Genomic DNA, 15,169 nt, shown 5'->3' with positions numbered 1-15,169 from the left:
GTGTCATAACTAAAGCAACAAGAAAAACCAAAGCATAAAATCACCCAGATGAGATTCTGAGGTAAGTAAAGGCATCTACTGATTACAGTGAGGAAAAGAAAGCAGCAGTAGAACAGCTTATGTTCACCATAAATCAGGCTTTGTCCAAGAAGTTGCCTTTATTTTGGAAAGCTGAGTTAGGAGAATCAATTCAGAAATAATGGTTATGCAAAATGCAATAGAAAGTGTTATAAACATGAGGTCACAGAAGTTAATCTCTTTTAAACTGGATTAAGAAAATTCAGCCTGGTATTGAGAGTGGACCTGTGACTCTGTGGCCAGTGTACTGTAATAGCCTTTTCCAGTGTCCTATTAGACTGTACTTATACATCTGATCAAGTATCACTTGGCTTGTTCATGGGTGGCATTTTTTTCTCAGGTGTTCAGTTAATACCTATATAAATATATTTAGAAATTAATTTGAAACTGAATTCATCAATAGTCCAACTCTTATAATGTAACTTGAATACATATGTTATAGCATCTCCAGGTACACTGAGATAACATAGCATTCTCAGACTTGCTTAATGTAATTCAGGGTCACATGCCTGTTTCTGGGAATATTCCATGTGCCTGGATAGACAGAGGAAAATGACGGTGGGCTGCCTAAACAATGCAGCAGAAGCACCTTAACTACATCAAGTGGGAAATCCCAGCAAAAAGCCTTTAAATTGAGCCTAAGCTTGCACCTTGCAGCAACAAAGTGTGTGATTCAGCAGGTTGTCAAAGCCAAATAGTCAGTGTGCGATAAAAACAGCTTGCTTGAGAGACTGTGGAAGAACACAAGATATCTGTATATGTGATTTCACAATATCTCCACACAATCCGTGAACACCAACAACCAAATCCATCTGTTTACTGAACCCTCAAAATATATAGTAGTTATTCAGGGTCTGCACTGATTCAGAAATGCCCAAGGGTATGTTGTGTGTTTAAATTTTCTAAAATTAGTAAAAGTATGGTTTACATTTAAACTATTGTAAAAGATCAAATACATCTTCATCTAGCCACTCACAATTACTCACACCAGGCCAGCATATTGCTGCAGATTAACCAGGCTCACGTACTGTAGACACAGGCCGAATTAACCAGTCTCAGTACCAGTGAAGCAGTATCACAAACTAATTCACCACCATGCTGCCTGCAAACAAGAAAATATCAACAGACTGAAAGGCTGACTGTATGGGTGTAAGACGACATGACAGAAACACACACATGCACCAGTTCAGTGGCATGACAGTGGAATAAAGGTCACCGGGTGTGTGTGAAGAATCCGGTGCTTTTCAATTGTGTTAATGCATTTTACCTCAAAATTGTTACTCTTTGTATATGGCTGAGATGTCATTTTTACTGTGTGCCCTGGAAAAAGCTACTGAAATAAAAAATCATATTTTAAAAGAAAATCTAATAAATAGGAACATTTAGAGGCCAATTCATTGATGTAATTTGGAATTATATCAGAGTTAATGTTATAGGTAAATATTTATATACAGTATACAGTAAATAATATATAGCATTAGATCTTTTTATATGTACATTGATTTCCAAATACAAATTTTCAATGGCACAATCCAAATCAAAAAGTTTTTCAATTACCTAAACACATGGAGTGAGATGTACAACTTGATCAGGGTGAAAAGATAAATGGAACTTCCTTATATATAACACTCTTATCTTAATTATTGAAACAGGTACACATTTCTGAGTTTCTGTTAGAGCAATGTAGAGAAGAATTGCAGTTTAGTAAAATTATAAGTATTCTTCAATTAAGATTAACATGCAGCAAAGCTTGCTTATTATAATTAAAAGAACTCAGGAGGGGAGGTGAATGTGTTGAATGAGATTGGTTAATTACTATCAAAGTTAATGATTAACAGAGTTATCAGAAAAAAAGTACACAATCAATTTAATATTAGAGGTAAAGCTGTTCATGTTTGAAGACATATAACTGATTAATCACTCTGATCATTTGGCAGGGTAATTGCTGTTTCTGGGCTGACAACTAAAGTGGTGAGTCACTTTGTCATATTCAGCTCATGATGAAATTGTTGTTGGAATTAAGAAATGCAGACTTCTGTAGAATGAAAAGCAAAGAATGGAGCACTTGCACACCTACTGTTACTTTAAGTCAATTTGTAGTTAATAAAAGGTCAAAATGAGAATGGCAATAACATACGGAATATTTTTAGTTAAGACCTGTTAAACATTTATGATTTTTATGTCTACCAAACCTTAAAGCAGTGTATTTTCTTTTTGCTTGTCATGATCTGTAATTTCATTTCTGTTCATGTGAGGAATGACACTGGAGAAAATGGGCTCCATGAGAAGTCCAAGAGTTGAAATGCCTTTCTCTGTATTCATTATTACCTTTACTGTATCCACAAATTGATGAAAAGCTCTTTGTGAATTAATTTAAAATCTTAGTTTATGATGAACTAGTGAATCTTGTCATGGGGGAAAAAGTTTGAGCCCCCTGTCTATAGAGTTCTAACTAAAGAGGGCTCATCTTTGTTTGTCCCTTTCACAATACTGTTGGTAGGCCCTGCTGGGAAATGTCACTAATGGCTGATACAGTATGCATGCCTACATACTTCACATAGTGTAGGATGCTATACCCTATAACTCGTATTTCTTTCTTTCATAGGATCGTAAAGTAAGCATTTAAAAGAACATATTTCTTTCTTTCTTTTTCTGTTAAAAAAACAATGTTATAGCTTTGAATGATATGTTTGCATTTTTTTTTTTTTTTTGCTTTTCATGTATTTCAACGATGTATGCATCTCTTAAGCAACAGAATATTCCTTTCATCAATGCCAATGTTCATATTGGTGCTATCTGGGAGTCAAAATCCTTTTTCTGGTTTGAAATGTTGCTTTTTTTTAATTGAGAACTTCAGCTGAAACAGAAGTCAATTGTCTACATAACTGTGCAACTGCCCAATAGTATCTGTGAAAGCACATTTAGCATGTGATAAAGTGTATACTTTAAATTTTAAATTAACACTTACTTTAAAGAGATTACATTTTTTTTGCTGTAATCTGTATTTAAAACTGATTATCTTTCTTGTGTAGCAGAAAATCATAAACCATACCATGATTTTCTGTGTTTTGTTTTTATTGTAGCTTAGAATGATCATATTGTAAAAACCAATTCATCTTTTAAACCAGCAATCTTTAGAGATGTTGACTCCTGATAGAAGACGGTTAGAACGTTTTCACAAGATATCTCAGGTATTGTTAATACTGTACAGCTGCATTATAATAATGAGCCTAACCCTGGTGTGGACTGCTTTCTGCCATGTTGACTGTAATATAAATGCAGAGAGGGGGAAGAAAAAGTCTTGAGTTTGGCGTTCAGTGGAGGCTGTGGGCCCACAATGGCATCCAACCTATATGAAGAAACATAACATGAAACAAAGCAAAACAAAAAAAAACATGCAGGCAACCTTTGAAGAACAGCATTGTGCTTGGTGTGTCAACTGAATACTTCAAAATTATTTAATAGTTATGTAAAAATCATACAGAAAGTATTACAGTTGAGGACTACCAAACTGCAGTGTATTAGCCACTCAGCACAAGGTTATGTTTGATAAAATATTTTGTGCCTATATTTTCTGAATACATGTACCTTTTCATTGAAATGAACAATAGGTGACATTTCAAAAGCCTAAAATTATGATACAATAAAGATTGCAATCATAAAATACTTAAAGTTAAAAAAAAAAAAAAAGTTAATACAAGCGGACAAATAATAAAATTAAGGAATCTGCCAGTATTATGCATTACAAAGTAAACAAGTAGCACATTGTGTTTTGTACAATGCAATCCAATTTAATATTTGTACTTATTTAAGAAAAACTGAAAATTTAAAAATAGTGACATAAATATGACAATGTTCAACCAGCGTGACTGTAAATCAGCATTATAATATGACATTAGACTGATGATTTTTTCCCTGACTTAAAGTGCTGAGTCTTTTTGGGATCAATCAACTAGTTGGCCTTTATTTTATACTAGCCAACATGCTACGCCGCATAATTATTTATTGATGGGTGAACACTTCCTGAAAGACACAGTTGTCCAAATGGGGTGGGTTTGAGGATACGACTGTGAGTGAATGAAAAGATGGAACTCTGGAGAGAGCAACATACAATTGTCCGTGACTGAAAACTGGTTTTGGCAGATACAGGCATATCTTTTTGAAAGTTTGTCCCTGTGCCTTATTAATTGTCATTGCAAAGGCCAATCTAACAGGAAATTGTCTGCATGTAAAAGTAAAAGGCAAATTTGAATCTGATGGGGTCAGGGAAATCCGGGGAATATGGACAGTTTGTGAGGTAGCAGCTGCGATTGTTTTACACTCTAGTACATTGCGGTGAATGCTGGTAACAGGCAGTCTAGTGCCTTTACAGAAACTTCTTACTGGCATGAGGTTTCTGAGAAGCATGACGACTGAACCAATTTTAAGTTTGAGTTTATGCGGAGGCATGCGAGTGGGAGTAAGACTACTAAGAAATTCTTCGGGGAATGAAAGTTGATGTGCGGGATCGTCTGTGATGATGGAGTCAACGCTGGTGAAAGTTACTTCGTCAGTAGGGATAAGTTTCAGTACCTGTTCATTAAGGTGTAGTGAGTCTTCGTTGGTGACGGTTAATATAGCTTGCGTACTGAGTTGTTCCGGAGTCACAGTTGAGAAGTTGATTTTGCCACATAGTTGTTGAATGGGTTCAGAAATAAAAGGAAAACAATGTGAAGGTAATGTTGCAGGTGTTCAGTTTTTCCCATCTTGCGAAATCTTGTTCGTGAGGAAGAGCTGTCATATTTGTCGTCAGTGTAAGTACATGCACGTGACGCCACAAAGGTTGCTTGTTAATGCAACTGATGACAGTAAGTGCTAGAGCTGGGGGGCTCTGTCGTGCGTACCCCATGACGCGGGGGGAGGGTTAGAGTTGGCGGGCGGGGCTCTGTTTTGCGTGCGTGTATATCCCATGGTTGGGCGACTTGGTGGACTATATATAGAAAAGCACCCGAAAAGAACAATAAAAAGTCAACGTGGCTCAGAGGTGCATGTGGACTGTAGCAGAGACGAAAGCGACTGAGGCGGTGTTTGGTGAGGTGCTGCATGCCTCGAGAGCGAGGGTGGACTCGGGAGGAGGGTTAGAGTTGGCGGGCGGGGCTCTGTCATGCGTATCCCATGGTCTTAGAGTTGGTGGGCGGAGCTCTGTGAGTTGGCAGGCGTGGCTCTGTCGTGCGTATCCCATGGTCTCTGTCTTGCGTGCCATGGTCGGCTGCTTAGTGAATTGTTGGTGGGCGGGGCTCTGTCTTGCGTGCGTCTTGCTTGCCATGAATTTAGTGAATTATATATATAGATAGTGCCTTATAGTTTGAAGCAGCAAGACAATACATTTCTTAATAATTAAAATACATTAAATAAGAAGATCAATGTGTTAAAAAAAAGAATTTCACATACATTAGGATTGATACTAATGGCTGATGAACAACACAGCAGAGTCAGCATTTGGGCTGCGGGGCAATAAAGTCAATGAGAAGGAAAAAAAACAGCAACAACCTACAGAGATGGCAGATTTGCTGTAACGTAAAAAGCATATGAGGGATGGGGTGCCTTCTCAGTGGAGTCCGCTTGCCCTAGGCTTTGAGTGGTGGCTCTGAGGCTAAGGAGCTGCACTGGTATCCCGAAGGTTGCCGGTTCAAATCCCCGTCACTGCCAAAAAAAGGCCACTGCTGTGCTGGGCCCTTGCTCCAGGGGCGCTGTACAATGGCTGACCCTGCGCTCTGACCCCAAGGGGTATGCGAAAACTACCAAATTCCTAATACAAGAAATTGTATAAAGGCGAAATAAAGAACAAACAAAAAAAAAAAGAACAAAAAAAAAAGCCCAAGTGCACTCTATCAGGATGATTTCCTAATAATTAGGATTTAGACATATTTAAAAATATGCAGATAGTAATATAGCTGTGCTTATTTTTTTAGCATACCACAAACTGTTTTTGACTTTTACTGTACTTGTGAAGAGCAGCACTATGGCACTCTGAGTAGTGCTGCTGTCACAAAGTTCCAGCACACTTGGGGTGTGTGCTGTGGTGTTCTCATATTCTTCTTGTATCTGCATGAGATATTCTCTGGTTGCTTCTGTTTTCAAATAACATATTAAACAAATGAAGGCTGCTAGTAACTTTTACTTAGCCCAGTTTAAGTTAGTGTTTGCAAGTATGCTCTGCAGTGAAGTGGTGCACTCTTCAGGGCTGCTTGCTAATTGTGTGACTATGCTGCTAGGTTAGGCTCTGGCCCCCAGACCCCATGCACTTTCCTGTGATCATCTGTCTTGAAAAACAAGTCTGAACCTTAGTATGTATGGCTTACCCTCTGGTTAATTTTCTGTACAAGAAAGGATATATTGCCATGTTAAAACAATTCCACAATGTCCACCTATTTGTAAACCTGCATAAAACGCATACACCAAATAGGACTATATTGTTCAAATAACTGAAGAATACTTTTCTACATTAATATATACTTATTCATGTAGATGATAAATAATGCAATATTAATAACTGTAAATACAGTTTTTCATTTTTCTGAACTTACTTTGTGGTACCAGACCACTGCAGGTCTATGAACAACCATACCATCTTTGAACTACTCTCTCAAGTTAGTGTGCACAAGAAGAACATACAAACTCCAGACAGAAAGCTGTCCAACTGGGAATTGGTCATAGAGTCTAAGCATGGTAATGCAGCAGTTCAAACTGATGTAGCACACTGACTGCAGACATCGACACAAAATCTATTAGGTAGTAAATTATACAAGTTTTACATTTTAATGACTTCCTATGCAAAATATTCCATAGCATAATAATGTATATAGAAATAATAAAAACACAAACAGAAGTTAGTTGGTAATGCAAGCTAAAAAAATCCAGTTTGGCAAAATACCACTTGCCAAATACCAGTTACAATTGAATTGAGGCATTAATTTCTCCATAAATGTATTTAAAGTATAAATGTGATACCTGTGTTGACATTGAAATTAAATCTGAGCCCAATTTGACTCACCTGGTTTGGAGACTTTTGATTCTACAGAGCATGTCTAGATGGCCTGCAGAATACTGCTCAATCACATCCTTTACATCATAAGGCCTCAGCGTTTCTTTAAATTTTCTTTTTGCAACATGAAATTTCATTATTCTAACAGGAATGAAATAAAGAATACAAAATAAAATTACAATCTTATATTTACAATTGCATTACACAAAACTGATATTTTACTTACTTTTTATTGTGTAATATAATAAAACATTTAGATGAGAACATGCCATTCAACCCAAAAACACTTGCCAAATACTGGCCAACCGGTGTGCCCAGTATTGTTTTGAGAGTAGGGAGTATTATGAGTTGAGAGTAGAAGGTCCCACAGTGCAGTATAATGAGTTAAAAAACAAAAGCAGCTGATCTTTCAGTGAGTGAAGGTCATATATACTTATATATCTTAGGGCCGATAAAATGAATGTGTTAATGCATGTGATTAATTTTTTAAAGGGATAACACATTATTTTTCCATAAAATGGCATTGGCTTTACATTAGTGAGTGCCCAGACCAGATGCTACAACATTTTGGGGGCCTCAATTTAAAGTCTGAAAACCCTTCATCTATGCAATTTTGTTAACAGTAGCCGACAAAGATGAAATGTAGGGTGTTTGCTTTTGATTTAAAGCACTCCCAGATGGTTCAAAGGACAAAACTGTTGATACTTGGAAAAAGTAGTACAGTACAGACAAATTTAAATATCACAGAAGTATAACGTCCTTGGCTTTTTCATTTAAGAGTAAAACATGCATGATGCTGCTGTTAAAATCTCTAAAACTTAAGCAGCAAATCTGCAGCAGACTACAATCCATTCACCTATTTTGTGAACCTTCTTTTTCCATTACAGAGCAGCAGAGGCAAATCCGACAAGCATCAGACACAATTCAGGAACCACTCTGAAGTGGACATTAGTCCATCATCAGGTACTTTCATCCACAGACCTACACTCTCTCATCGTGCACATATTAGGACTGCCAGAAAAAAACTCAAAAACTTACAGTCAGCTTTCTCGGGCACTGGAATAATATGCATGCAAAAATTTCAGAAAGTGAAGTGAGCTTAGAATTGAACCAAAGTCCCCAAAACTTAAAGTTGCGAACTGTGGTGCAACTGTGTCACTCAAAAGAAACTGATACATTAAAGTGGAGCAGACAAAAAACACAATTAAAAAAGAACTCTAACTAATGGCATTCTATTTTTCTTATATAAAAGAGTACTTCTGAATTTACAAGCGAGAAAGCAAAAATAAATTAACCACTTAAAAAAGGAATTATAGGCAACATTTGGTCTCCCATAATTTACTTGAATGCAATGAAATCTACTAAAGCTATCCCTAATGACCACAAGAGGGCAAACTAGTACCACAGTAATATTATTCAGAAGACATTCTGATCCTAAATAATAGAAAAGCACCACATCCTACTGTGTATGATTTACAGTACATCAAAGTCAAGTAAGTTTGTCCACCATTATGAGCATTTTAAATTATAAATATAAGCTGTTCTATGACAAAAGACAAAAAAAATAAGGAGCAGGCAAAACTAAAGCCTTTGGTAAACTAAAATTGTATTGCTGGAGCAAATACTTTAATTTTGAAGTATATATAAATACAATAGACATTAAATTATTCCAGAACCTAACTGATTTAATTATGTAAAAATTCATGAACACGTTTTGAGTCTAACGAAGAGAGAATTACAGTACATTAAAATAACAAGACAAGTACAGACTTTCAAATTTTAATTTTAAATATGAAAATTCTGCATGCATGGCTACTGACATGTTAAAAATTTTAATCAAAACTCTGTATGACTGAGTGAGGCATTGATGGCATATTTTCCAATGTTTTCTGAATATTGTTACAAGATATAAATTCTCTTGCATAAAGTTGCATTGATGTTAAGGTCACAACATCCTCAAACCTGCTTAATCTAATTCAGGGTTGCAGGGTCCACAGCTTTCCCTGGCAGCACTAAACACAAGAAAAGAATCAGGCCTGGACAGAGTAACATATAACCATTACTGCATTCACATTAATAAGATTAATTCTATTTACCAATACGTAATCATGGGCAGTGTAACTAGTTTTGATACATCACAGCACCAGGGTCCCAGAGTGAAATCCTGGTTTGGGACCTATGTACATGCCGTCTGCATGTTCTCTGCATTTTATTTTGTGAATCGTAGTTTCTTCCCAAATTCCAGCAATGTTCAGGTTTGAGTAACTGATAATTCTAAGTGAGTGTGAAGGACTGGCATGCAGGTCAAGGGTGGTTCTTGCCTTGTTCCTGATAATGCCAGAATGGGCTTCAGCACCTCACAACCATGTTTTAGACTAAGAGATTCTGGGGATGAATTGTATGAATGAGGACACAGTTTAATTATTAATACAAAAACTGTGAATGGCTTCACAAGTTTGGGCTTTATTGTTGAGACTAATTTTGTAGTCTATACTACAAGCTATTTCTTTCATTTTCCCGATGAATTTTTCCATTCTGTCTGTTTTGAATGCAAAACCTTTCCAAACAGTTACTTTAATAAAGGGGACTCAAGTTCTACTAGAGGGCACTGTCTAAATTCTACAGTTCCAAAACCAGGGTGTGTAAAGTCAGATATTTGCAACTCAGAAGCGATGAATAAAGAATCTAGGCAAAGAATCAATTTTCCAGTGATCACCACCATCAAATGATAGCCAGAAATAAAGAGTATCTCCTAGAGTGTGACTTGGAAATTTTAATATGCTGTATACATAGACATGATTGTGAAACATAGTACAGTTAGGATATTAGAGCAATATGACAACCAGCTTAATACAGCCAGGCAGTTCTTGTGGCAAGCTATTTCTAATTTATGAAAAAACGTTAGAATTTTATCAGGAATATTACGTGGTGTTTTTATATGTGTATTACTGGAGCACCTGCAGTTTAAATACCTTAACTCTGGGATAATCAGTGAGAATGTGGCAGTGACTGAATAAGCAGGTACTATAATTTACAGTCTGGAGTGTCCATCAATATACTGTTTGCGCCTAAGGATTATGATAACAATAAAGGTAACTGTAACTTCTTTGGTTTAATGCACACCTTTCGCACATTCACGTTATGAACTGTTTATTGTCACTCTGCTTTGACTTTCTGAGTTTCCATGAGTAGCTGATGACAAAGAAGGGAGGTGATTTAGCTCTTCTGGTGCCCCAGGCTGTGTATATATTTTTCCCCCAATCCCAAAAGCTGGTTTCATAAGGCAACAGATCAAGAAGCCCATCTATAAACTGCTTACATCATTAACAGATGGCTACTTGTGAATCAAAATCCCAAAGGACTTTTTGGCAGCACAGCCACTTTCTTGTAGATGATTTGAGGCTGAAGGGATTGTCAGTTCATTATCAGAAGAGACAGCACAGTCATTCTATAGTTTGTAATTCCAGACACCAAAAAAGTCAAAAAGAGAAAGAAATGCCCAAATCAGCCCCTTAATAGTAATGAAGATCTACAGTCTTTATTTAAACAATGCAATACAAATAAAATTACTGGAAATGTCAGGAACCATCAATATACCTTGTAGTTTGAGATTTTTCTTTAACTGTGTGATTTACCCCTGCATTTCAATATTCTATGAATTTAGGATGAAAAAACAAGAGAATGAGACATGACTCATACATGTAAAAATGACATAGTTGACCATCTTCTTTGTTTAGATTAAACCTCATTTTATAAAGTATTGCATCCTTATTATAATTTACTTATTTGGATGTTACCTTTATCCATGGCAATTGGGGTACAATTGGTTACATTTCTTTGTGTTTTTTTCTGGTAGGAGCACAGGAAGGTGTAGTGCACATGCTCACTGTCACACAGTGTCAATAGCAGGATTCAAAACCACAACCTTAAGGGACTGAAGACGAAAGTCATCCCCACTAGGCCACACTGCCTGCTAAGATCAGGTTAGTTACTGACACTAAGCAGATTTTTTTTATTTATATTTACTTATTTGGATGTCACATTTATCCAAGGAAACTTACAACATGTGAGATGCAATTGGTTACATTTCTTTTGCTTTTTCCATTCGGAGCACATGCAGGTAAAGTGACTTGCTCATTGTCACCTTTTAGTGGAATTTGAACCCCAAAACTCTGGGTTTCAAGTCCAGATTCCAAAGACTTTGCCACACTATGCCACACTGCCTAAAATATGGCTAATAGTTTGATATTAATAATTTAAATGTATTTTACAATCAAACCTTTGGTGATATTATGCCAAGAGACCACCTGCAACACTCATACTGTAAGTGCATACAAAGCATTCATAGTTACATCAATTAACACTGCAGAAGATTTTCATAGTCATAATATTACAATTAAGTGCTGCTTACTGCAATATGACCCTTTGTTAAAAGGTTTTAGTTACTCCAAGCAAGCACATAAAGCACAAAGTGTATGCCATGTCCATCACCAGCAGGCTGTAATGGGGACTTGTGAAATTTGACACATTCTGTTTTTCACACAATACTGTATGTTTCTGTTTGAATGGTTTTGCAATAAATGTTACTAAACATAACTATAGTGAATTTACAGTTGAAGTTACAGGTTTAAAAATTGGGAAGAGGAATGTAAGCACAATTAATAAACAATAACATCATGGTTCAAATTCCATTCTAGCCACATTCTTTGAAAATATTTACCATACCAATATTTAGTTTTGATTATTTAATAGCAAGATTGGTGAATGCAATACTCTGCAATTAGTTAGAAGGAACTACCAAGAATAATGTTGATAAGTGATGTAAAAATAAAGAGCACCTACATGGGCAGAGAGAACGCTAGCCTTGAACGTGCCTTAGGCAGAACAGCAAATGGTAATAATAATGATGGGCCAGAGTGGCCCCACAGTGGATAAGGCTTTGAATTGTACAGTAAAAGGTTACCAAAGCAATAAATGTAGAAATATGGAAACAATTTTACTTTACCTGTAAATTACACTGGAATAGTGTTCATTATTGAAAGGCATTTTTTAATGCTGCTTTACACCCTGTTTACTTGAAATAATTCAGGCACTAAACTATTGTATCATTGGGTAACAGAAAACCACAAATTATATATTTGTAATTTTCTCAATCTCACCAGGATAATCTACTTTCATGGAAAAACACTGTCTTAATTCATAGTTTCCCTTTTTAAGGTTTTGTGTTGGTCATTCTAACATTGACACAAAAGTTTTTTCTTTAAGCAATGTTTTTCCTTCTATTTACTAAGCACTCAGTTTAAATATATATGACTGGGAAGTGCCATCACCCTCTCCAGGAAAAGCAGCTTGAAAAAAAGAGATGATTAGGAAGCACACATTAGCATCAGCTTTTCCCACCTAGAATAATTTGAAAAGTGTCAGTATAAAAATGGCATATTCAGTTGACAAAACACAGAAGAGAACAACAGAAGGTAAATACTGTAAGAAATGCTACTGTAACACTAGGCCTCCTTACATAGGTTTTTCACCACAACTCTGTGGTAAGGTGGTACCCAACAAAGTCCTGTCTTCTGAGTCCTATCTCACTCTCCTTCACCAGATGCTCATTTTTCTTCCTCTGGTCATTGAGCTTTCACTTAGTTCAACTCATGACTCCAAACTCACCTCTCCTCCAATCTCGAGGTTAACTCTAAGCATAACTCTGGCAGTGATAAAGTAAGTGTCAGCCCTTGTGGAAGAATAATTTTAGGGTAACATAGCATTCATCTTTAAGAAATAGCATAAGGGTTAATAAATGTCGGAGAAGAGATAAAGATCAAGTGAACAACAATATGTACACTGAAGTATAAGAATTGGTTTTGGAAAAATACATTACTGAGATTGTCAAGTACATAAAGAATGTACCAGAAGAAAGGTTGATGTAATATACAAAATGTACTGAAGGATGACTAAGAGATGACTATGAAATCAGCAAATGTCTTATAAACAACGAGAATGGACAGTTGTTATATGCACAGAAATTTCAAGGGTGGTGGCTCGTCTCAAAAGGTGTATGAAGAACCAGAATATAATATAATAGACTTTTATTTTATATAAATCGTTTGGGTGTAAACCAACAAAGCAACCAGAGTGAAATGTTTGCATTGATTGACACTGTACGTATGTAAATTCAACAGTTTATAAAATGAACCTCTATTGATTGACACTGTATGTAAATTCAACAGTTTATAAAATGAACCTCTATTCTTTGTTTCTCTGACCATTCTGATCATTCTGACCATGCTGAAATGGACTGCTTCTGAAGAATGCTTCCTCCAAGGCATTCTGCTGAGGAGTAATTAAAAGATACCATGAACAGCTTTTCTCCTGCCTGATTACTGAATTGTCCTGTTAGAGGATGTTTCTTTCTTTAATAAGACTAGGGGGCTCCACCGCCTGCTCGCTTCGCTCGCCAACCCCTGTGTTTGGTTAATCCATCCATCCATCATCCAAGCTGCTACAGTGGTGTGAAAAACTATTTGCCCCCTTCCTGATTTCTTATTCTTTTGCATGTTTGTCACACAAAATGTTTCTGATCATCAAACACATTTAACCATTAGTCAAATATAACACAAGTAAACACAAAATGCAGTTTGTAAATGGTGGTTTTTATTATTTAGGGAGAAAAAAAAATTCAAACCTACATGGCCCTGTGTGAAAAAGTAATTGCCCCCTGAACCTAATAACTGGTTGGGCTACCCTTAGCAGCAATAACTGCAATCAAGCGTTTGTGATAACTTGCAATGAGTCTATTACAGCGCTCTGGAGGAATTTTGGCCCACTCATCTTTGCAAAATTGTTGTAATTCAGCTTTATTTGAGGGTTTTCTAGCATGAACCGCCTTTTTAAGGTCATGCCATAGCATCTCAATTGGATTCAGGTCAGGACTTTGACTAGGCCACTCCAAAGTCTTCATTTTGTTTTTCTTCAGCCATTCAGAGGTGGATTTGCTGGTGTGTTTTGGGTCATTGTCCTGTTGCAGCACCCAAGATCGCTTCAGCTTGAGTTGACGAACAGATGGCCGGACATTCTCCTTCAGGATTTTTTAGTAGACAGTAGAATTCATGGTTCCATCTATCACAGCAAGCCTTCCAGGTCCTGAAGCAGCAAAACAACCCCAGACCATCACACTACCACCACCATATTTTACTGTTGGTATGATGTTCTTTTTCTGAAATGCTGTGTTCCTTTTACGCCAGATGTAACGGGACATTTGCCTTCCAAAAAGTTCAACTTTTGACTCATCAGTCCACAAGGTATTTTCCCAAAAGTCTTGGCAATCATTGAGATGTTTCTTAGCAAAATTGAGAAGAGCCCTAATGTTCTTTTTGCTTAACAGTGGTTTGCGTCTTGGAAATCTGCCATGCAGGCCATTTTTGCCCAGTCTCTTTCTTATGGTGGAGCCGTGAACACTGACCTTAATTGAGGCAAGTGAGGCCTGCAGTTCTTTAGACGTTGTCCTGGGGTCTTTTGTGACCTCTCGGATGAGTCGTCTCTGCGCTCTTGGGGTAATTTTGGTCGGCCGGCCACTCCTGGGAAGGTTCACCACTGTTCCATGTTTTTGCCATTTGTGGATAATGGCTCTCACTGCGGTTCGCTGGAGTCCCAAAGCTTTAGAAATGGCTTTATAACCTTTACCAGACTGATAGATCTCAATTACTTCTGTTCTCATTTGTTCCTGAATTTCTTTGGATCTTGGCATGATGTCTAGCTTTTGAGGTGCTTTTGGTCTACTTCTCTGTGTCAGGCAGCTCCTATTTAAGTGATTTCTTGATTGAAACAGGTGTGGCAGTAATCAGGCCTGGGGGTGGCTACGGAAATTGAACTCGGGTGTGATACACCACAGTTAGGTTATTTTTTAACAAGGGGGCAATTACTTTTTCACACAGGGCCATGTAGGTTTGGATTTTTTTTCTCCCTAAATAATAAACACCATCATTTAAAAACTGCATTTTGTGTTTACTTATGTTATATTTGACTAATGGTTAAATGTGTTTGATGATCAGAAACATTTTGTGTGACAAA

General features: G+C 36.8%; 1 protein-coding gene across 4 annotated transcripts in view; it reads right to left on the bottom strand.

Moving 5' to 3' along the window:
• kcnq5a (potassium voltage-gated channel, KQT-like subfamily, member 5a) overlaps window positions 1–15,169 on the bottom strand; it is a 587,467-nt gene that overhangs the window by 7,466 nt on the left and 564,832 nt on the right. For 2 of the 4 annotated variants that reach the window (XM_051919603.1, XM_028820254.2), the window contains 2 exons: window positions 7,112–7,243; window positions 3,314–3,427 (listed from right to left, as the gene is read on the bottom strand). In XM_051919603.1, coding sequence (XP_051775563.1) covers window positions 3,314–3,427; window positions 7,112–7,243 — 246 coding nt within the window. The remainder of the gene's footprint in view (window positions 1–3,313; window positions 3,428–7,111; window positions 7,244–15,169) is intronic. The other 2 variants (XM_051919604.1, XM_028820255.2) reach the window with 1 other exon arrangement.

The sequence above is a fragment of the Erpetoichthys calabaricus genome, chromosome 15 (assembly GCF_900747795.2).
Source record: "Erpetoichthys calabaricus chromosome 15, fErpCal1.3, whole genome shotgun sequence".
In the NCBI taxonomy this organism is placed as follows: Eukaryota; Metazoa; Chordata; class Cladistia; order Polypteriformes; family Polypteridae; genus Erpetoichthys; species Erpetoichthys calabaricus.
The sequence above is the reverse complement of the archived record's forward strand: the minus strand, read 5'-3'. Positions and strand labels throughout refer to the sequence as shown.